The sequence below is a fragment of the Falco peregrinus genome, chromosome 4, assembly GCF_023634155.1.
Source record: "Falco peregrinus isolate bFalPer1 chromosome 4, bFalPer1.pri, whole genome shotgun sequence".
In the NCBI taxonomy this organism is placed as follows: Eukaryota; Metazoa; Chordata; class Aves; order Falconiformes; family Falconidae; genus Falco; species Falco peregrinus.
This window is the reverse complement of record NC_073724.1, coordinates 45,061,024-45,083,626: the sequence shown is the minus strand read 5'-3', so window position 1 is coordinate 45,083,626 and position 22,603 is coordinate 45,061,024. Positions and strand designations below refer to the sequence as shown.

The 22,603-nt window shown below is 36.6% G+C and overlaps 1 protein-coding gene across 1 annotated transcript in view; it reads left to right on the top strand.

Annotated features, from left to right (window-relative positions):
- Positions 1 to 22,603, top strand: part of DYRK1A (dual specificity tyrosine phosphorylation regulated kinase 1A) — an 87,819-nt gene that overhangs the window by 22,191 nt on the left and 43,025 nt on the right. Inside the window, exon 2 of the mRNA XM_013299199.3 lies at positions 8,261 to 8,337. Coding sequence (XP_013154653.1) covers positions 8,328 to 8,337 — 10 coding nt within the window. The 5' untranslated portion in view covers positions 8,261 to 8,327. The remainder of the gene's footprint in view (positions 1 to 8,260; positions 8,338 to 22,603) is intronic.

Below are 22,603 nucleotides of genomic sequence, written 5' to 3'. Positions count from 1 at the left end.
GTTAAAACAAGGAAACAGTAATGATGTCAAAATCCAGTAACATCTGAATTTGATAAGGATGGTTCACTTAGAAAGCTGAAGTCTCTTGATTGTGTCATAATATTTTGTTTAAAACCCTGGTGGCTGTGAAAATACCATTCAGATGACAGCATGACAGCTTTATTTTCTTCCATTTGTTGGAATCCCGCCCCCCCCCCCCCCCCCCCCGTTTTTTTTAATAGTTGTTTTTAGCAAACTCTTGGACAGAAACTGTTGTCTTCACCTGTTAAAAAATAAAATCTTATATTTTCATCAGTATAAAGGCATTGCAGTTGAAATAGTTTGTATTTGCAGGGAAGAACAGCTGCCCTTACCTCCCATATATATGTAGTGAGAATGTGTGTGTGCATGATGTGTGTCTGAGCTCTTGCAGTTTTTCAGAAGTAAAAGCACTTCACTACGCATTTCTTGTCTGGAGAGCACTATGAGCGCTGTCCAGAATCCAGACTAGGATTAAAAAGTTGAAGTAGCTGCATCTGAATCGGAGTACCCTCTCTTGCCAGGTCTCTGAGAAGTAGAGTCTGTTTTGTAAAAGGGTATAACAAAGAATGGAAGTAGTAGTTAGTGACCACTGGATTGGAAGAATAGTGAGCTGTAGTAATACCAAGATTGTAGTAAAGGTCTGTAAATTGAGTGATATTTGGATGTTCTATGGAAATTTTAGGTGTTTCTTTGATTCTTTGCTTGCTTGCGTTATGGCTGAAAAAAAAACGGAGAAGCAGGAAGGTTATACTCTCTTGAGAATTTTTAGGTCTAAAGTTCTAAACTGATGAATGCGAATATATAGTGCATATGTTGTGCTTTGCATTTTTAAAGTTCTTTTCCCAACCACAAGGAACAGAAACATTTTTTGTAAATGAAATGATCAATCTTTTTGAGGACATCTATAGAAGAATCTCAGCTCTGAAAAACATTTGACAGCTGTGAGAGCACATTACTCTGGATAAACTAGTTTATAGCCCTCATGGATGTTCTACTTTGAAATATGACTACTTATATGCTACTGTGTAGTTCATGTTTAACATTAAGTAAATCAGCTCTGTTTCTGAGAAAAAAAATACTGTTGCTTATCAGATGCCACCTTTTAAGGAAGTCATATGTAGGATACCTCCTGTGTTAATGTGAAAAAAAATTGTTACATACATCTGTTTTGTAACATGACATAGAAATAACTAAAAAATACGTTTTCATAAATATCCTTCCTTTTCATTTGAGGTAGAATTACTTTCAAAAATCATGTAAATGGGACTCCGGTAATTGTGGTTTTACTCAGTGAGGCATTAAACAGTACAGTAACAAGTATTTGCTTATAAGAGTTCAGTGCCATCCAACAGTTCTGAATGTTTTAGCTCATAGTGTAGGGGATGGGCAACTCCTGCTATAGTATCTGTTTGCCTCTTTTTGGTTGAGGGAGAGAAATGTAAATACAGTGGCCTGGCTTTGCTGTTCCAAAACTGTTGAAAGGTAACACATCTGTTTTGGCTGACACTATTAAGTGGCTGGAAAAAATAACCACTCCCCCCCTCTAATTTGTGGTTCCTTATATGGTCAGTATACTGAAAAATATTTTAAGTTTGTGCTTCTAAAATTAATATTTTTAGTCAATGAGTAGGAAAAGAAGCACATGCATGTTATCTAAAAAATCTCAAGTATTTTAGCTTTTATATTATTTTGTGGGGCACTTGTCTCTCTCCCTCCAGCAGTTGAGTCAGTTTAATTCTTCCTAAACCCATAGGCTTTATTGTGAGGTTCACATGAACAAGAAAATGTTTAAAAAACAAATCCCAGGGTGTCTGGCTGTATGGGTCAAGTCTAAGTTTTACACTATTCAGCTCCTTCATTTACGAGGAAAGTGGTACATTTTAGAAGTTAAGCATTTCTTTTCATAAAGAGGATAGGTTTGAATAATTGTATGTTATAAATCAGGTATTTCAGAGATTCAGATTGTACTGTGAAGTCTTACTGAATTGCTGGTGTGACACCATGTAGGTCCTTCTATGGTAAAATTAGGTGCACTTTGTTTAGTGTTTTGGCACCAATATTGGCCTAAGAAGCCTCTTTTTGTTGCAGCTGTTTGTTCCGGCTGCCAGGCTGCTATGCATCTGTGGTGGACCAGGTTAGAAGACTGATGCAGGATAAAAAATAGTGGGGAGGTTTTTGGTGTTCTTTTGGTTTGGTTTGGTTTGATTTTGGGTTTTGGTTTTTCTTTTTTTTGGTCTTCTGTCCTGCTCCCTATTCTTCCACCTGGGTCAGTTCCCCAATACAATTTGCTGAGTGACCCTGTAATAGTGGCATTGTCTCGGCCAAGCGAGTGGCAGTGGAAAGGATATAGGCTGCTTAAGCAGTACTGCTGCTGAAAAGAAATTCTTGCTCTACTGCAACTGTAGTTTTGTCTTTGCCAGGTTTGAATCTGGGTGAGAAACTTTGCGATTTCAGTAAAGCTGCTTGTACATGCTTTCACACTTAAAGGATGGGTTCTTGCATCACGTGTTGTAAATTTAGCGTAAGAGCGAAACTAGTCATTCACAGTAAATTCTTTTTAGAGGAACTAGTGCTTTTTGGAACACTGAAAATAATTTTACATACAGAAAAACGATGGTACAATGTGTTTCAGTTCAGATGTAGTTGTTTCATAAGCATCTTGCAAATATTGATTTAGAAACTAGCATAGTCCTCTAGTTTAGCAGTGTGCATTTAAAATCATTAGGAATACAAAGTATAATACAGGCTCTTAAGATCGATGAAGTCTTCACTTATCAGTGAAGTCTAGTGTATCAGTTTTGATTGTTGTCTTTTCACCCTGACTTGGAAACCAGTCATGTGCAAAAATGGCCTCTTCCCAAAATGTTAACATTCCCTTTTTTAAATATGAAGGTGACTGTGCTCATGGTTCTGTTGAATACAGGAACTAAACTGAAGAGGGGTGTATTATTTTTTCTTACCGAATTATGAATTTTAAAACCTATCAGTGAAAACATTCAGCTAATAGGTTTGTCACAATACCAAAGCACTTAAATGTGGAGATGTGCATCTGTGACTTCTTTGGGAACATGCTAAATGTGATGCCGATTGCAAATTACTTGTGTTTTGCTTAGTACTCAGTATATTGTGTATCAGGTATAAAAACATGCAGGTGACCATAAAAGTAGAGCGATATATTAGGTTTTCATGCTGAAACATACCTGATTTTAATTTTAAATATGTGGTTTTGTGGGTGAACCTGAGATGTTGTATTTGTTCTGCTTTGTATATTGGATATATGAAGTAGGCTGGATTTTTTTTTTTTTTTTCTTTTCATTCTTGTGAATTATTTCTTATATATAACATCACATCTGTTGGTACTAAGTAGAACAGAAGCAGACAGAAGCAGTAAATACATGTGTTTGTTTTTAGGATGTATTTTAATTTTTACACCTAAACACATGGGATTTTCCGTAGTAACAAAACACACTGTATGTGCTAGGTGCTGTAGAAACAATGATTTTAGAATTCCTCATTTGTGTCAAGCAACTAGTCCTGAAAGTTGACAAATGGTAGCACCTTATGAGATTGATTGAATGATTTATTTTAAATTCCAGTAGTAGTGTTTTTACTTCACATTTTATTATGCAGTATTTTAAATAATATACCAAATCTGGTGTATTTAGTGAATATTTTGCCCTGTATATCTTACATCAAGCAACATCACTGATTCTGCATAGTTTCAAGAATAGGCTGTTGAGATGCAGAATAATAACAGCTTAAGAAATTGCTATTGTATAGATTCATAGGTGTCTAGATCCATTATACTCCAGTATGTTAATAATCTCAATTTAATGGTGTATACCTCAAGATATTTTTCCTGGTAAATAAAAAAATATTTTTGATTCTAAGTATTCATATTTTATGTTGCTAGCAACAGGCCTGCCTGCATTTACCGAAGGTCAGTGACCTGAATTATGTTCATCTCTGACAACAGTATGTATGTATAGTCATGAGATAGGCAGAGATTTCTCTGGTACTTCATGAGTATGACTTTAGAAATTACAAAATAACCTTTTCACAGAGGAAAAACTTGAAGAACTTTGTTGTGATTAGTTTGCAAAAGGTGCAATATTGAATCTGACAGTACAGTGATAATAAGGAAAATAAATCTTATGTACCAAGTCTTATAATTAGTAAAATGTAAAAAGGAAAACCCTCCCCAGCAGACGTTTCTTTTAATTCAAGCTCATGGGTGTGCTGTTGGTGATTTTCCATGACGAAATAAGAGTTTTCAGAATGAATTCTTCATATACGCTCAAAATTAAAGCAAAACTGTAGTGAAAATTCTTTCAAGGTGTTTGTGATGGTTGCCTTCAACACTTTGCAAACTTGCATAGGATAGAATTGGATAGAATCTTTTAGCTCTAGATGCTTTAAATTAATATCTGCTGTACACACTAAATATGAAACATATGACTTACATTCTTAAGTTTGTGAAATGATAGTTTTAAAAAAAATGTCTTACTGCTCAGCAGCATCTAGATTCAGCTGAACTGGCTTTCTACTGTGTTCATATGTAATAAAGTTGCTCCCATTTGCAAAAAACCTCACGATCTGATTGATATCCAGGCAAACACAAAAATGAGAAATGGGGGTGGATGATGAAACTTACTCAGAGAGATGTTAGTAATGTTTCTTTGCCTTTAAACTTTCAGGTGTTTAGAAGTATGATTGCTCTGAAACCAACTTTGATTTACAGTGAACCTGTTGACATAACTTTGATATTGAGTGAATTGAAGGAAGGAGTGGATGTTCTTAAGGAATATGGTGGAATAATACAACAGTCCTCGAAGAGGCTAACAGGCAAACTAGGCTTATGTTTTAAGGAAAAGTCACGAGGCACGTGAAAGCGTTGTTTTTCACAGTCACCATCTTTATAATATGGTGGAGTGTAACATGGGATAAAATGAGCTCAGCATCTTTGTCTTATCTAACTGAACATTTTGTAGTAAAGCTGAACTCTACGCTTGAAATTATTCATGAATGTGGAGTTGCTTTTGATAGGTAATCCCATTATCTGTATTTTGAGGAGATCAGAGGAGCATTGTGTGGGTAGAAGAGATGAGGAGTAGAAAGCAATGGTAATTAAAATAGGAAGTAAAAGCATGAGGTGAAGTTTTAGCATGGTAGCTTCATACACAGTTAATTTCTAAGAAAGGCTCTTTTTCTTTAAATGAAAGACATCAGCTTTTATTCTTTTGTTTGCTATACCACTTTCAATCATTTACTTCTCAACATCTTTTTTTGTTGTCTCTTCCTTCATCTACTCCTTTATTTCCAATTTACTTCTGTTCTATACCAGTAAGCAGATCAAACTGGGTTCTTGAAGCCCAGTACATGTTATTACTAAGGGGATTGTTTTAGTAATGATCTTACAGACTCTGTGAGGGGTGGGATTTGTTCTTGCCTCCTTTTAGCAATTTATTATCTAAACCAGGAAGCCGTTGTACAGGCTGTGTAAAAGGCCTTTTGGTTTTAAGAACTTGGCAATGCAGAGGCACAACAGAAGATGCTCAGTTAGCAAGTTCGGTGTGTTGCCCTCACAGCTATTCTATGTGATTTGGTTCTTTCAACTTAAAGAGAAAAAAAGAAGTTTACAATGTTACCCTTCTAGGTTGTGTATCTGTTACTGTGTTACCATCAGAGTAACTCATTGTCTTTGTTGGCTATTCATGTTTTAGAGTTACTTTTTACTTTGCGGATCCCTTCAATACAGTGCTGCAGTAGACGGCTGCCTTTTTGCTCCAGGTCTTAATTCCACACTAGTTGTCCAGTTCTTCAGAATGTGGTAATTGTTGGAGAACTGTAAGGAGACTTAAGAAACATGTTGTTTTGTGATCAAGATGTTTTGCTAGTTAGCTATGAAGTGGGCAGATGCATTGATTCTTTGTTAATAAAGTGTTAATGACTTTATAGTTACATTAGCAACTCTTCCTTATTGTTGGTAGCTCAAATGTCATCTTCTAAGTTCTAAACTAATTCAGATCTGTGTGTGTTACCTTTCCAGTCTCTCCTTTATTACACCTTTGAATTTTTTGCAAGATAAATACTTTTTCAGGGTTAGTGTTATAAGTGGTGTTAAAATATTGTAGATTAATTTCTAGTCAGCAAAAAGCATAGCTTCTCATATGAAGTAGCTTTACTACTTTGCCAAAATCAGTTGTGTGATTTCCAATTCTGTAGCTATCGCTTGGCAGTCTGTTTATTGGTTAGTATGGTCTTACCAACTGATTTTCTCTTCTTACAGTTTGGAATAGGTTGTCAGTCTGTTGCCCACAAGAGTGTAGTATGTTGCTAACGTTGCAGTGGGTTTGATAACATTAGGTTGTTGTGAAGCATGGGAGATGTTCTAACGTGCTGCTTTTGGAGCTTACCAATCCCATTGTAGAACTGGGAAGACAATGTATGAATGCTCTACAATCTATTTTGGCTGAAAACCAGCTAGGTTTGCTCAAACTGTTGATAGTTTCAACTAAGCTGGCTTAGTATTGAAACTGGCCTTGTACAACTCTGATGCAAATGAGAGGTAATCCTTGCTGTACTTGAGCTACAAGGTGGTAAAGATAAAAGTGATGCCTTCAGTCCTTGCAGCTACTACTGGAAAAGGCTTTCTATGGTCTTGGTGTCCATAGGTACTGCAGTTAAGAATAATAAATAAATAAAGCTTTCTTGGCCACAGAGAGCTTTCAGAAATGTGACTGTAGCTTTGTAGCTGTAAGACACCCATGTAGGCTGGACATATCTGGTGCTCCAGGATATTTATCATTTGTTTAAGTCCAGGGACTTTAGTGTAAAGAAGAGAAGAGTTTGCTCTTCCTTCCTTTTTTTCTTGTTCTTGAATACAAGTGACTGCCTCTGCTTAGTTTAGTGGGACTAAGCTCAGTGCAAGATACAGTGTCTGTGTGTTGTATAGATTTAGCGTATGTACCAGACTGAATATTTTATCCATACTGAAGGGATTTAGGCATGGGAGTGTCTAGTTTGAAAGATCTTTTGTAGCCTTAGGTACTCGTTGGCCTTGCTAAGCTGATGGCTACTTGTGGATGTGGCGGTGACATTCTAGATCTCAGTGGAACTTCAGCAATAAAAGAACGAAGGCTGTTGATTCATGATGTGGGGTGGCTGGTTTCTGTTTGCCCCTTCCATCTTTTGGAGGCATGACAGCAAGAAATCACCTGCTCATAAAATAACAATAGAACCACTGCAACATATGCTGCTACATGTCTCAAAATTTACTTTACACCACTCCCTTTTGTGTCTGTGTCTGTGCGTGCATGTCACATTTCAGTGGCAGAAAGAAGAAGCCAGCGTGGTGGCAGAGAAGCTAGCTGGGCTTAGGGTATATGCAGTGCTTGAACAGTCATTGTTGATGAAGAAATGAACTGCAGCATTTTCGGCTCAAATTGCTGTATCTAAGTGCATTTTAGGCTGGACACTTTCTTGGAATTACATAAATAAGGAGCTGTTTAAATAGTAATAATCTAGACTTTACAATTTGAACTGTTAGGTAATTTGCAGCAGTTCTAAAATTCTCAGTAATTTGAAAGTGGTTTTGATATTTTCATGGGTTGTAGTGTACTGATGATATTTTGTTGGAGAACAAGTGAAAAGCAAATACTTGAAAAGTACTTTGACCAGGAGTTGGTTAGCTGTTGAGAGTTGTGGGGTGGGGTTTTTTTTGTTTGTTTTTTTGAGGGGGGCATGATCCCACTTCTTAACTTCTGTTGGAGATTTGGCATGGCTTGATTTGGTAAAATCCTGCAGAAGTTCAGTTGTTTTTTATAAATATTGGCCTGAGTTTCTGTAAAAATCCACATATTTAAGGACTTTACAAAGACGGGTAACTGTCAATAATTTCACTGTTGTAGGTTTGAGAAGAGCTTTTTTTGGATGACCTTTTCAGAACTGTTCAACAAACATTTGAAATTTCAGGGATTAACTTAAATTTCAACACTTAGATAATTATTTTTTCTGTAACAGATGTCAGTGAAAGATAGTCTTTGTAATGTTTGTCTCTACTTTTACAGCTGGAAAACTTTGTTTTCTGTTATAGCTTCCTTGGTTTACCTCTGGTTGTACCGGACAGCTAGGGTTGAACGAAGCTCTGTGTGTATCTAGTAGAATGGAGGTTTATGTCTGTTTAGGTATCTTTTTAGTTCAGATTTACATTTACTACTTTTTTTTCTTTCTTTTGCAGTATTTGCTACTGGACTCCCCCTGTCCCCCGCACCCCCGCAGGATGATATGAGACTTGAAAGAAGACGATGCATACAGGTGATCTTATTTTCAAGTGCTTTTAGAAGGGAATATTTTTTATGTTCTTGATCTACTTTTTGTTTCTACTTTGTTCTCTGTACCCCCAAAATTATGTTGTTCCAACCTTAATAGAATATGTAAGAACCTGCAAAATTTTGAAATCTTTCTCTGCCCTTTGAAACTCTTCTGCGACTGTCCAGGAAGAAAAAGGTTTCCTTGAATGGAAATTCTGTTTCCAAAGGTTTATGTAAAAAAAGTGTTTGCTTTTAAAAATACTAACTAAATGTACTGGTTTTAGTCTTGTCTTGTTTGTTATTACCCTCTTTTAATGTTCCCCACTTGCCAACAGATGTATGTCACCTGTTTAGTGACACACTATTTCAGTCATTCATTAACTTTCTTTTAAAGAAATGTTACAGATCCAACTGTAAAAGAGCGTAACAGATTAATAGCTATGCCTTACCACATGTTTATGTCCAGTTATTGTAAGATTTCTGAAGAACTAAGGATAGGATCATTGAACATCTTTGAAACTCACTAGCCGCTCTTAAAATGGATGTTTTAGGAAGTTCTTCCATTTTTTTCCTTATCAAAATACTGTAAGTGCCAAGTGTATTTGCAGATTAAATAGCTTATTTTTAGTGATACTGTTTTGCTGGAAATATGGTTAATATTTTGATGTAAAAAATCATGATTAACATTTAGGTTGTACAGGAGAATAAGTGTAGTGGTGTAGTTCATTATACCTAAATGCCCTTATTTAAGTAGTGAACAGTTCAATGACTTACATTCTGAGGCCTGTAACAGTGAATTACACAAGACAGATCTTTTGTTTGCTTGTTCAGCTTTAAAACCCATGAATCCTTGGGGCTGGAAAAAAAGCTAGATGGATTTAGGTATGCATGCAGATCATCTCCTGATTGACAGTTTTCAGTTGCATCAGCTGTTCACGCATAAACAGCTTTAGAGGGTATATTTACATGGAGCATGTTGGATTAAGACCAAGATGCTGTAAGTGGATATTTCATTCTGTGCAAACTAAACATTCGTTCATTTCAGTTCAGTGTTTGTAAGTTGATAGCTCAAGTAAAACCCAGTCTAAAGAATTATAATATTAGGTGAGGCAAAGAAGAGGAGAAAGAAAAAAATATTCCAAAGGGATATTTCATTTGTTTGAAATATATAAATCTAGAGGAATAGCATTTAAAGTCTCAACATGGAATCTTTTGATGTCCTGTCAAATTTGTGGAGTTCTGTCTAGTAGGCAGTCATTGCATTTGATAACATTGTAGGTTGTTTGCTTGTTGCAGTGCACATTAAAACATCACCCGACTTAAATATTTGAGAAGATGGTTTGAAAGCTTTAAAAGTATTCATCCCACAACTGAAAGGAGAGATAATATTATGAAATAGTACCTTATGTATCTTACACTCTTTGAGAGAATTAAGTTTCATATTGTAATACATTAATCTGATTTAAAACTTAAGTACTTTTAGTATTGGTTAGGAATTCTGACGATGGTGAGGTAGAATTACAGGCTTAAAGAATAAAAATGTATACAAGATTTTGTGTTTCAAGTAGTAATTCTGTCTTCTAAGGCCCCTGTTCTTTATTTAGAAGTCCTATGATAAACACAGAGTGAAAACCAGTGGTACCTTGACAAAGACTTCCAGGCTTCTGATGTGTCATATAGTTGGAAGTCAGACAAGTAAGGTTTATTTGCAGTTTCCTGGTTTTTAGGAGAACCAATATTAGTATGCTGAGATTCTGAGAATAAATATGATTTGCATGCCTTAAAATGAAAAATGTACTGTGATTATTTTGTAATACAGTAACAGCAAGAGTCATATGATGCCTCTGCTGGTATCTTTCTCAAGTTCAAAGTAGCTGATGAGAGCTCAGGCCAGAAATTTAAAGGTTTTGTGGTTATTGAGGATGGTTCTTCTGCATTTTCAACAAGGCTTGGCTTCAGAGGCTGACTGATCAGAGATGCCTGGTAACGTCTAACCTTTGGCTAAAGAATGAAAACTTCTATAGGGTAAATAAATTATTTGTTATAATGGGCATCACTTCATTTCACTGGAAATTGACCTACTCTAAACCCCTAAAATTAACCAGAGCGTAACGGGGAAACAATCCTCTTGAGGAAGAGGATTTTTCACTCTTTCTATCTTGGAATACTTGAATTTTAGATCACCACTTGAGGTGAAAACACAGAAATGTATTAATGTACACTGTCTCCCTCCCCCGCGCCCCCCCAGCAAGTGAGAATACAAAGAAATGGTGATACTGACTCTTACTTTCTAATTTGACAAACCAGGAAAACAAATTTGCAGCGTATTTGACTTGTCTTTTTGCCCTGTTCTTAGCACCTATGATATGTAGGATATATATATAGAAGGGCACTTTCAGGTACTGGTTGAATAACTGAAAGACTTTCAATAGTTGCTTTTTGTCAGTCTTGTTAACTTGTAGATTTTACAGGACCTGTACTGCTTTTCTGTGAAACTGCAAAAAGCAAAGCTAGGGGTTCAGCTCATTGTAAGAGAAACTAAATTTATGTATCTGACATGCTTGTGCATTACAAATACATGTGATAACAAAGTTAATGCCTTAGAATGTGGTTTGTGATTAAAAAGTATTTTCAGAGTGGGAATTTTTTTTTTTACTTCTTTGTACTTTGGAAGTCAGTTTCTCCAGGACATTTTGTGAGAAGAAGGAACCGTAAGTGCCAATGCTGTTGCCACCATTATGGTTGTAGCTATTATGCTGATAATCATACTAGCAAATGTTTACTTTTTATAGTGTAGTAGCATCAAATTTAGGGTTGTGCTGTGTATTTACAGACAAAGATTCATCTTGTGTTTAAAAGTTTATGTTTTCAAAGTGATTGCTACATCTGGCCTGCCTCTGTTAAACGTAGTATTGCTGTGTGGTTGGTTGGTACTTGTTTTTCTCCTCTTTGTGGAGGCTACCTTATAAAAATGGGTTGGTTTTATAAGAAAGAACTTCTCTGATTTTGGGTTTGGTTTTTCTAGTTAGCTGCAGCCTAAGAATAAGTAACTAAAAATAATTGGTTGTCTGATCTTTAAGCTTTTGAAGAGCTTAAAGCTTCTTGGCTCTTCTTAACCTTTGTAAGGAAAGGACTCATATCTCAGTTGAGAGTATAAGAGACTAGTATACATCAACTAAACTAAAAGTACAAGTTCCAGAAGGATCCGCTCCTTAACACCACATGCTGATCCTCTCAGAGGAGATTAACTAGTAACAGTTATTGTTGGAAGTACTGTTCTTGAAAGCAGAAGGGAAGGAAAAAAGAGTCTGCATGTTCTGAACTGCTTTTTGATAATGATGCACTTTATATTAAAACATAACAGATACCTCCTCCTGATTTAGATCTCCCACAAGACAGTTGTTTGGGACATTTCTACATAACTAAGGGCAGCATGGAAACAGGGTAGCTTATTAATTATGTGTTAGACACATATATATGTAAATGTTATAGCAATTTTGTCTAGTTCTTATTCTTGTATAAACTGATCAAGAGGTTTGATCATGTAAAAAATATTAAAAAGAAGTGTAGGGTGGTTATTTCATCTTCAGTTGTACGTTAGAATTTTTTTTTTTTTAATGCATTCACATTTTCATAGGTATACTTGAATGTAGAAAACAGGTCAAAATAATAGTAATACCAAGTTCTTCTCTTCATCATGAAAATACATTGAATGCACCACAGATGCTGAGAATCAAGCAAGTGATACAAAATCTGAAAATGGTGTATTCAAGTTTGATTAAAACATTGGGAGTGATCATACTGTTCTTAACTTTTAAATAATATTGTTCATGTTTGGAAAAGAAAAAAGCCATTCCAATACTACTCACTAAGAATAGTGCAAGAACAATGAAATAGTAAATACTTGCATGGATACTTGCCTTCCCCACCCCACCCCAGCTGCATTGCTCAGTAAAATATAACAAAAAATAAAGACTTCTGGGAAGTTATTGGGTTGGGTTGAGCTTATAGTCTTGTGAGTGTTCAGGTGTTAGTTTTACATAAGAGAAGAAAGAAAATTTAGAATCGGGCCATGTCTCTCATATCTTTTGAAGAATGGTTTTATATGTTTCAGTAGTAAAAAAACCCCCACAACTCAAAGCAAAAAAACTCTGTTATTCTGTAGTCAGAAAAAACTGTGACCAGTATTGCTGCTCTGCATTTTGAAGTTCATCTGTGTTACATTATACCTGATCTGCTGATAGGCCTTTGCACTAGTTTGTTGAGAGCTACTTTAAGTTTTACCAGGGAATTCCAGAAACTTACTGGGGCATCACTTTTGATCACTTACCTGTATCTTCTGGAAATGATGACTGTACTGTCTATGGTTCCACTTAAGTAATTGCATACCTGGAGTGTCTTTTGAGATGTATGTTGTTGGCATAAAGCCAGAAGTAGGTTGTAAAGGAGCAAATGTTTGGCCTATGTGCTAATTCCATACTGAAGGACAGTATGGGCTGGTTTTGCTTTTATTTCTGGTTGGTGACTTTCATTCCAAGTAGACTGATTCTGTCCATCAGTAACTTGTTCACATATTTGCCTGTATCATTACAGGCAGTTTTTGTTGGATATTCAGGTCTTGGCTGGACAGATGGAACAGGTAGAACATAAACAGAAGACACCAAGGAAATAATGTAAGAGACAAAGTTGCTCATACGTAGTGGATGTTATAAATATAGGAAGCTAACGAGCGCTTTGCATGAATAAATGCTTCTAGGGTTAATCACTATTTTTACATAGATGACTCCCATTGCAGTAGTTGTTCATGCTGTCTTTCTACCTTTTTATTGTCAGCAGTTGTGAGAAAGCAGTAAGGAATGAGTTGAACACAGTTGCTTACTGAAGGGCAACAGTTATCATGTTGAAAGTGGAAGTTCTGCTTTTCAGAGATGGAGTCATTGACCTCAATGAATGATAACCTTGAAGTCAAGAGACTAGATTAATGCTCTACTTTCTGTATTTGAGATCAGAAATGTGAAAACCTGGACAGCTAAAGTTAGATTCATGCATCACATGTTTAGAAGAAGTTGCCTATTTAAAAGAAAAGGGATTTTTTCCCCTCCTCCAGAGTTGCTTAGTACCTGTGGTATTGAAGATTTAAGCTTTCAGCCTCAGTCCTCATCTAAGAAGAAACAAATGACAAAAATCCTGTTCCAGGGTTTTGGCATGGAAGTGCAGCCTGGTGGAGAATGTGACTTCTCTTATTCAGGAACAGACTGGAGCATCTAAACCACAAAAGCTTGAGACCCCTGTTTTTATTTAATTGACTTTCACTTAAGAGAATTAGGCGTGAATTCCTGTAGAAAGCCCAGTTAATAGTTGTTGAGGTTTGGGGGTTTTTTTTCATATCTGGAAGTATCATTTGTGTTTTGCTGCAGACGTAATTGATATATTCTTTCTTAGGCTGTTCATAAGAGGGCTCATAGGGTGTTGGGTGGCAATAGTCAACAGCAGCTTGTTTCTTCAGAACAGGGAAAGCAAGGGGACACAGAGCTCCAGCCACTGCAGCTGAGTCTCCCTCTCCTGTGTTAGTGGAACTGAGATGTCAGCTCAGCGGACCATCAAGATAAGAGATTCAGAGGAGCTTTGTACTTTCAAAAGTCTTACGTTGCTACGTAATGCTTGAAAGAAGAGATTTATGTGGTCCTCTTAAAAACTTTTTTTGAGGTACTGTTCAACAGAATATTAAATGATGAGGGCCTTTCTTTTTATTGAATAGTAGAGCTCCAGCAGCTATATTGCGAGGCTGAAATTTATTTGTTACCTATTTCTAGGAGCAAGGAGTCACTTAGACTCAAGAAAAAATCGGTTTTGAACAAAAAAAATTCAAATTCAGATTAAGCATTACAATCTCACCTATTATAAAAAAATCATACATTTCCAGAATTATTGGTCAGTCTACTGAGAATGCCCGAGATCTACACTAAACATAACATTACAAATACAGAGTCTTTCTTACAGCCCTTAAAGTCATCAAGTGAGCAGCTGTAATGAAAAAGCCCCTGTGGTGTCAGTGTGTTCGGTCTATGAATGAAAAGTAAAGGTTCTCTTGGGTAAGGCAGTAATAGGATGGCTAGACTGCATTTAGAGCTGCTGATACAGTCCTGGCATTGTGCTATATCATGTTGACTTACTTGCTCAGGTGTTTGCTGGTGTGAGCATTCCTGTCTTATGCATCATATTGTATAGCAGACAGCTTTTTTGGACCTGTTTTGTGTGTTTTTATTAGCAAACTGTGTTTAGAGCAATACTGTCTGCCTGCGTTGGGAGGTTTTTGAGTGAAGTTGGGAGTGAGGATGGGTTCTGAAGTGAATCTTATCCTGTGCTTCTTAGGGGAAGGTCATCGGTTTGTGTCTAGAGGAAGCTTCCTCCCTTGAACTCAGCAGCAGGCAACAGTCTTTCAAGAGCTTGCCCTTCCTTTACAGCTTTCTAAGAATCACATCTGAAGTCTTGCATTCCTAAAGTACATCCTAGGGTGCAAATCTTTAATTGCACATAGCAAAAGCTTTATTTGGATTTGCTATCTGTGGAGACAGAATACCCTAAATTCATCAGTTTTGACCAGCCCTAGCACTAAACAAGCTTAGTAGTGGCTTAACTTAAATGTGGCACTGCTTTAGTTCCTTAGCATATGCTGTATAGAATCCATAAGCAGGGGAATAAACATTTGTAGGAGGCACCCTATTTTTATAGTCATGCAGTCAGATGTAAATGACCTTTCCCTCCATCCCTGAAGTTATATTCTTTTGTGGTTAGGTTTTAAGATACAGTGAGAGAAGCTGTAGGATGGCTCTTCTGCCAGTTGGTCCTGAGTAGTTGGTAGTTCTTGGTAAGAATTCTGTTGATAATACTTTTAACAGGTAGGTGGGGTGTAAGAACTATGCAAACATTGTTCATTAATCTTGGTGACACTGGACATTATGACTTCTTAAAAACTTATTTCTCTGTTTCTAGTCAGCCTGCTGTTTCCTGTTCAGTTCAATTAATCCCTTGATACATGGCTTTTAATATGTTTATATTAAATACTATTCCAGACAGTGGTGACCACACGTGCTGTTAGCTCAATGCCTAGCTGGTATGCCAAGTCAGTATATTACCAGCTTGTCAAAGCAACATATGATACGCTAAGACCTGATGACGGAGTTTTTTTGCCTAGTTATATGTAGGGGAGTAAGTGTTCCTCTTGCCAGGTTTTACAATAGTTTCTATGTCTTAATATGCAATCAACTATCCATGCTTATTAGCTTGGATATTTTTATAAGACAACTTAAGGACATACTTGTCAGCCGTTCTGTGTCACCAGATGCAGTTCAGACATAATCTAGTTAAAACCTTCTGTACTAAGGAACATAATTAAGCTTGGAAAATGTCATAAAACTGAGAATGTTTCAGTTCTCAGATTTTCATCTTGACACTATTCTCAAAAATAGATATTTGTTGATAAGCTGTTACAGACAATGATCAAAATAGAGAGCAAGAAACAATAATTTGTTGTTATGACTGGTGAGACATCAAATTTGTAGTTCTGACCTTCTAGTTATCTTGGCAACAGTGGGTAATACGAGCGCAACATATATTGATCATAGTGATGTTCTGAAGCCTGGTTTCTGAAGGCCCAGCACTTCACTCATATCTAACTCCTGTTGATGTTTTGCTGAGTACCTAAATATCGTTGAAAATCTAGATTTTAGTATATTACTGATGGAGAGTGCTAATGAACATATTTGCTATAAAGGTAGAACAGGTGGAAGCAGTTTTGTTCCAGACATAGAAGAGAGAGTTGTTCTTGATTTCTTCCTCCCCCATGGAAATCTTTTTTGGTGCCTGTGATTTCCTAACAAATTGGTTATTAAAGGTCTCTTAAAAAAATGAGGATACAAGCATAGTATTAAGTTCTGCTTGTACTGGTTAGTTCTGGTTCTTCTAACTGCTTTCCTTTTTGCGTACTCCAGACTTGAATTTCATTTTCTTATTGAATCCACTTTATGTGTGAACAGAGAATCCAACCTAAAGTTTGGTACACCACACAACACTCTTACCTTGCCTCACAGTGTCTTCACTAACATCACAGAGAATTTTCATATTTGTGCATCTTGCCTATTTGAGGTCAGTATCTTGGAGTGAACTTGCCACTTGTTTGCAGTACCTCTGAAATACACTGTAGAAGGATTGATAGATGTGCTCTGCCAGGAAATGAAGTAGAAGGATCATGTTTGCAAAGGTGGGTGAAGTTGATTTCATTCTTACCTGGTTTGTGGACACAAGCAATGTTTCACCTGGTTATATAGGCAGTAAGGCATTTGAATAGAGAATCAGCAATGTAATACTGTGATTATAGTTCATAATTCCTCAGGGCTGTCTCACCATTCCAGAGGAAAAAATAACCGTTTCTGGCAATACATGAAGATCCCTGTACAGTCAGCAGTGATTACAGAAGTCCAAGAATGAAATACAACAAAATTTTGATGGATTCTTTTTTAAATGATAGTTTATCTGTAATAGTATTTTCATCCATCTTCATGCTCTTGCAAGGTCACTGAATATGCCTAAATGGCTTGAACTGAGACTGCAAGTTTTTATATGTTAATAAAAGTATACATGATTTCACCTGCCATATTAATGTGAGTTCTGACGTGCTAGTAATGTCTCTCAGAAGTAGATGAGATCCTTCGCTGTGAGTTGGATTGAATATAAAACTGGTAAGTGATATCTTCATGTAGGTATGAAATATTGGCTTACATGTATTAGATCAGCTTATTAAAAAATACAAAAAATGCAAGAAAACCAAATAAGGTTACCAAGTTTTGTACGTTCTAGTAATACAGAGGCTTTGTGCTAGCTTGGAATGAAAGGGTGAATTTGCCCTTTGAAATACTTCACTTACTAAAGTTTATCAAAACATCTGTGAAAAGCAATGGATGTCCATCATACTTAATTTACAACTTCACTTTAAGCAGTGTTCTGTATTTTTATGTTAAAATGATGCTTTGTTACACATTTTTAACTTTCTGCTGTAGCATTAGGTAATCCTTTTATAGTATTGAGTAATTCTTAGACACTTACCTGAGTAAAATGATGTATGCATAGCAAAAAACTGAAGTGCCTTTCTGTAGTACTTAGTCTCAGAAGTTGGTGTACAAAAGCTAGTGTTTCTTTTAAGCTAAATGTTCACTTCTCTGGAGTTTTCTCCAAAATTTAGTTTTTCAAAATTGGCATGTTGAGATATTGAAGGAAAACTTTGATTCTAGCATTAAGATCGTTGTGGTAAATAAATAACTGAAAAAATGTAGGGTAGTGTTGTCTTGTGTACTTCAGTTTATACTGGTTTGTGAAGATCTTTGTATGTGTGTATTTTGCACTTGGTGATCCTCGATATCAACTAATTGTTCCTGCCCTTTGAATCTCACTGTGCAGTTGTCTGCTTAGAGCACCAGTTTCTTTTAAACCAAGCACCTTGCAAAGAAACAGATTCACCAGGCCAAAATCTTCAAGCAAGCAGTACAGTTTTTAGATGATAGCTTTTGACGTGTCTTCCTTCCTCTTTCTTAGCACCCCAGTATTTTGTAAAAAAATGCGTTCATTATTGAACCTTTTCCATTTTGCCATTTTCACTATTTGGAAGGAGATTTTCGTAAAATAGGTAGAAGGCACTATTTGTAAAGTATGCCAAAAGAGAACTGCAAGAACAGATGTAGTTGAAAGAGATTGAAGAATAAAATTTTACAGACAAAAAGGTCCGCTTCTCTTAGTAAATGGAATGTTCCCAGCCACTGAAGCCGATCACATGGAACAGCACACATCTGTGCTAGTTAACTGTCCTAGCCTGTAAAACTGGGTGGCTGCCTGAAAGCTGCCTATTGGGAAGGATTCCTGGAACATGCTGACTGCCACACATTCCCAGGAGTTACTGGGGAAGAGTGCTAGTTGGAACGGATGCTATGAATGCTCTAACATTTTACGAACACAGTGGATCATAGTTCTGTGTTTAGGAACTGTCCTTGGCCCAGCTGAATCTGTTAGTATAGATGTACGCAGCTGTTAGTTTCATGGTTACTGAACTATTAAGTCCGCTGTTGTCTCTTAGTCCTTAAAGGAAGACTGATAGAATCCTTTTTCCTTTCCCTTTGGGCTTACTGTTGTCTCGGAAGAAGATTGCTTTTTTTCTTCCCAGTCAAAACAAAGAAAACCACTGTTGTTTTACCTTTTTCATGTATACATAGTATTTATATATATTTATATATATATCTAAACCTGGTTTTTTTTCCTGACCTGGAGCTGCAGGAATATTCCTTTGCTGCTGTCTCACTTACAAAGCCCAAGAGAATTTTGTGTTGCTTCCTATAGGATTTCTTCAAAAGTTCTCTTTTCTTCCATCTTCTGACAAATTGTGTCTGTAAGTTGTTCTTGTCCTCTGGCTTAGGCTGAGTTTGTGAACTTTATGGGTCTTCATGACTTCTCTTCTGAATAAAAGAGATTTCCCTCAGAAAAAGAGGCTGTTTCACACCCAAATCAATTGGTCAATTTTCAAGTGAGGATTCTGCAACTTCAGTTTAGAATGCTCTGTTCAGCTTTGTATTCCTACAAAGATACTGGTAGCAAAAGGCCTCAGGCAACAACTGTTTGAGCCTTGAGAAAGGCAAAAAGTAGTTTGTTGTGTTTTTTGTTTAGTGTTTTCTTCTATGTCTGGAGGCATGTAGAGCTCCAGGGGAAGACAAGAAGCGAAACTTCATTTTTTTTTCTTGGGAGAAATCCAGATTCTATAGGCTGCCATCCAAATGCAAAAATTCTGACACTCTCTGTTCAGAAAAAGTGCCACCAAAACGTAGCTAGCTGAATACTCCACTTTTTCAATAGAAGGCAGTTTCCTTAAATAGAATTTGGGAGCTAACTTTGTCTAGAGCAATGATTTGGGTTAAAAACACTGCCAGATCTATAGTGACGTCTTTTTACTTGAAGTCTTTTTCTCTGGCTACAGGTATTCAACTCAGATTCATGTAAATGCTCAGTGTATATTAAGACAGCTGAGGAATAACTTGTGTCCTGTAACTCCAATCTATAGCATGTATAATATGAGTGAAAAATCTACTTCACCATTTTTTGGGGGTAATGAGGGGAAGGGGCTGGTAGAGAAGAGAATGGATTTCTGGCTTTGCACAAATACACTTGCTCATTATTTACAGCTTTGTTATAGTTTAAGAATATTTTAATACAGTATTTTATTTTTTTACTTTGTATCACACTTTTTTTCCCAAAGATCTGAGTTTATTAGCAGTATCTTTTTGCCATCAAAAATCTACATTATCCTCAGTAACAGATTAGCAGTAGCTTCATCTTTCCAAGAAGCTACAGTAAACCATTAGGAAGATGGTTAATCTCCCTCTCAGATAAGCCTTTTGATCAATTTACAGAAAAGTGAATTGGTACCTTATAACCAAGTCTATGTAGCAGGCTACTTAAAGTGGTTTGGTCTCCTTTCAAGATTAGCTTCCCGATTCTTTATCTAATAAATCGGCTGAATTTCTTAAAAGACCAGGTAATTAGACAGGTATTGCACCTTTTGAATTAATGGAACCTCTGACAGAGGTCTGTCTTTTCCTTTCTGTCTTTCCTTATTCAAAGATAAGAACTATCTACAAGAGTTGATTAGTTTTTGAAAATAAGAAGTGCTTTAGTTATTAGAAGTGTTTGTGTAAGGTGCCTTATGGAGAAGCATCAATAGGCTCGTTTTTGAAAAGAAAGGGAGTCTCTTTTCTCCAGCTTATTCTGGGGTTCTTCATACAGTTACAGGGGAGAGGACAAGCACGTTAACTTCTAAGTATGAATCTATATGCCTAACATGCTTCTGGTCTTCAGTAATTAAATCTTGTCTGTCTAGTTCCTCATCTGAGTAGACAGAATGACTGTAGTATGTAATCTATTTGATTACAGAAGGAGGTTGTATGCATGAGTCCACTGACTGTTTATCTCTACAAGTTGTATTTCCTTGATTCTTAACCTTATTCTTTGAGTCTCTGTGGTCATTCCTTCAGAATTTAGAAAAAATTAGTAGGCGTGCACACACACACACACACACACACACTAACACATTTGGATGAATTGTTGCCAATGGATGAGCTGAACTCAGATAATAGCCATATTGAATACACATAAACTCAAGAAGGATGGAAAGTTTTCTGGCGTTTCTCATAAAGCTTTTCCTTATTTGTTTGAACAGAGTAGAGCAGAGTATGAAGCAGCACCATTACTTTTATAAGAGTTGTCAAAAACTAGCTGAATTTTGCTAGGGAAGCTCAAGCTAGGACACAAAATGAGAGAAGGTGGGAAGGCATCTGTCTTTACCCAGTTTTGGAATTGAGTTTAGTTTTTAAAGTAGCTCTGCAAACTTTATAGATTATATACATAGATAGCTATTAAAAGTATTTGGTAGTAGTAAATAGATTAACTCTTGGCAGCATATTCAGTTACACCAAAGGCAAGTAGAAACAGATTGGGACATAAATAAGAATACAAATTTATGCATATGAGAGCTCTTCAAAAGCTTTGTTTGCACAGCTATGTGTCTGTGATAACCAAATGATAAAGCTCCATGTTATCTCAGTAGGAATTTTGGTCAGTGTTGAGAACTTATAAAAATTCTGTGCGGTATGCAGATACATGTTTGCATGGTTTCTTTAGAAATGATGATAGCTGTATTGCACTTGATAAAGACAGGAGGATGTCCAGTGAGAGATAAAAGTGCAAAGGGAACAGTGGAAGTGTAACCATTTTTTTTTTTATTTGGGGAATTGTAGTTGGTCTTTGATTTTTTGGGTTTGTTTTGTGGGTTTTTTTGGTATTTTGGGGTTTTTTTTTTGGTTTTTTTTAGTTTTGTTTTTTGATATTTCTTCATAGTGGTATTTAATACAAAGTTTACATTCTTACTTGGCACACATTAGCCTAGACATACTCAATTTATTTCTTCAACATGTCAAGGTTAGATTGTTGAGCGTTTTTCCTCTGTCATCACTAAGCTGGTGCACTGAAATTTTTTGATCCTGAATTTCTGTAAATAAAAGAATTGTAGCTTCCCACAGCAGAGTTCTTTCCAAATAGGATATTAGAAACTTTGAAGAGAAAATGTGAAGAGAAATGCTTCAACATAGACTAAACAAGGCTGTAGGAACCTATCCAGTTACATTCTTGAGTGGAAGGGTTCTCCCCATGACAGAAAGATACACTGCCTGTTTTTGGATCATGATCACAATCTAGCTCAGTCTCCTATTTATTGGAGCTTTAAACCCTAGGCAAGATGGGAGTACCAGCAAGTTTTCAAGACTCTCTCCACAGATAATTTTTTTCAGTCTCGGAATCTAGTAGACAGGTGGGTGTCTTGAATCCTGTGCCTTTTGAGAAGGGATAGTTGGCTCCTGCTAATTAGTCTGTGGTGTGCCCAGGTGCAGACCTCTGATTTTCTTTGTGGTCAGAAGACTGTTTCCTGTGAGGTGTCTCCCAGGTTCTTCAGGACTACTGAGAATTCAGATGTCCACTGTAATGTCATACCCATGAATACAGTAGAGACAGACCATTTAGAAAAGTTATAAGACAAACAGAGCATGTGCAACCAAACCAGTCTCTGCAGTTAAACTCTGGGCCAACCTTATGACAGTTCCCATGTCTGTAGAAAACAGTGCTGTGGCCAAATACGAATGTGCTCAGTGGTTCACTACTGAGGACTTTGCTTCCCTTGAAAATCTATAGAGGCTGAAATGGAGCTGACTTGGGACTTCATTGCTACTACAAACTTGCTTCACACACACAAGAAGATGGTTTGGCATGCTTTTTCTATTTGATACTGCAAACATTTCAAAGAAAACCCTCCACAGCCTTTGGAAATACTTACGTAGGACGACAGATCAGGTTGTGTTATCCTCTATCTTCTCTACAGTTGTGGAACCCACAACGAAATAATTATTGGCACGTGAAGAAGACCATCTCTGACGTGAATCCTTTTAATACTGTTCATTCATCTTTAGTCTCTGTGTAGCTCTACCTTTCCACATGATTTCCATTTTATAGCGTAAAGTTTCATTGTTGCTGACATTTTGAAACACTGGATCATTGGCTATAGGGGTTCAGTGCCTTGGCATTCTCAAGAGTCTACCATGCTTCCTTCTTGCAAATAATGGCAAAGTCAATTTTTCCATTTCTGTCCAGTCCTTTTTGTTTCTAGAGATTGTGGGAAGTCTGCCTTT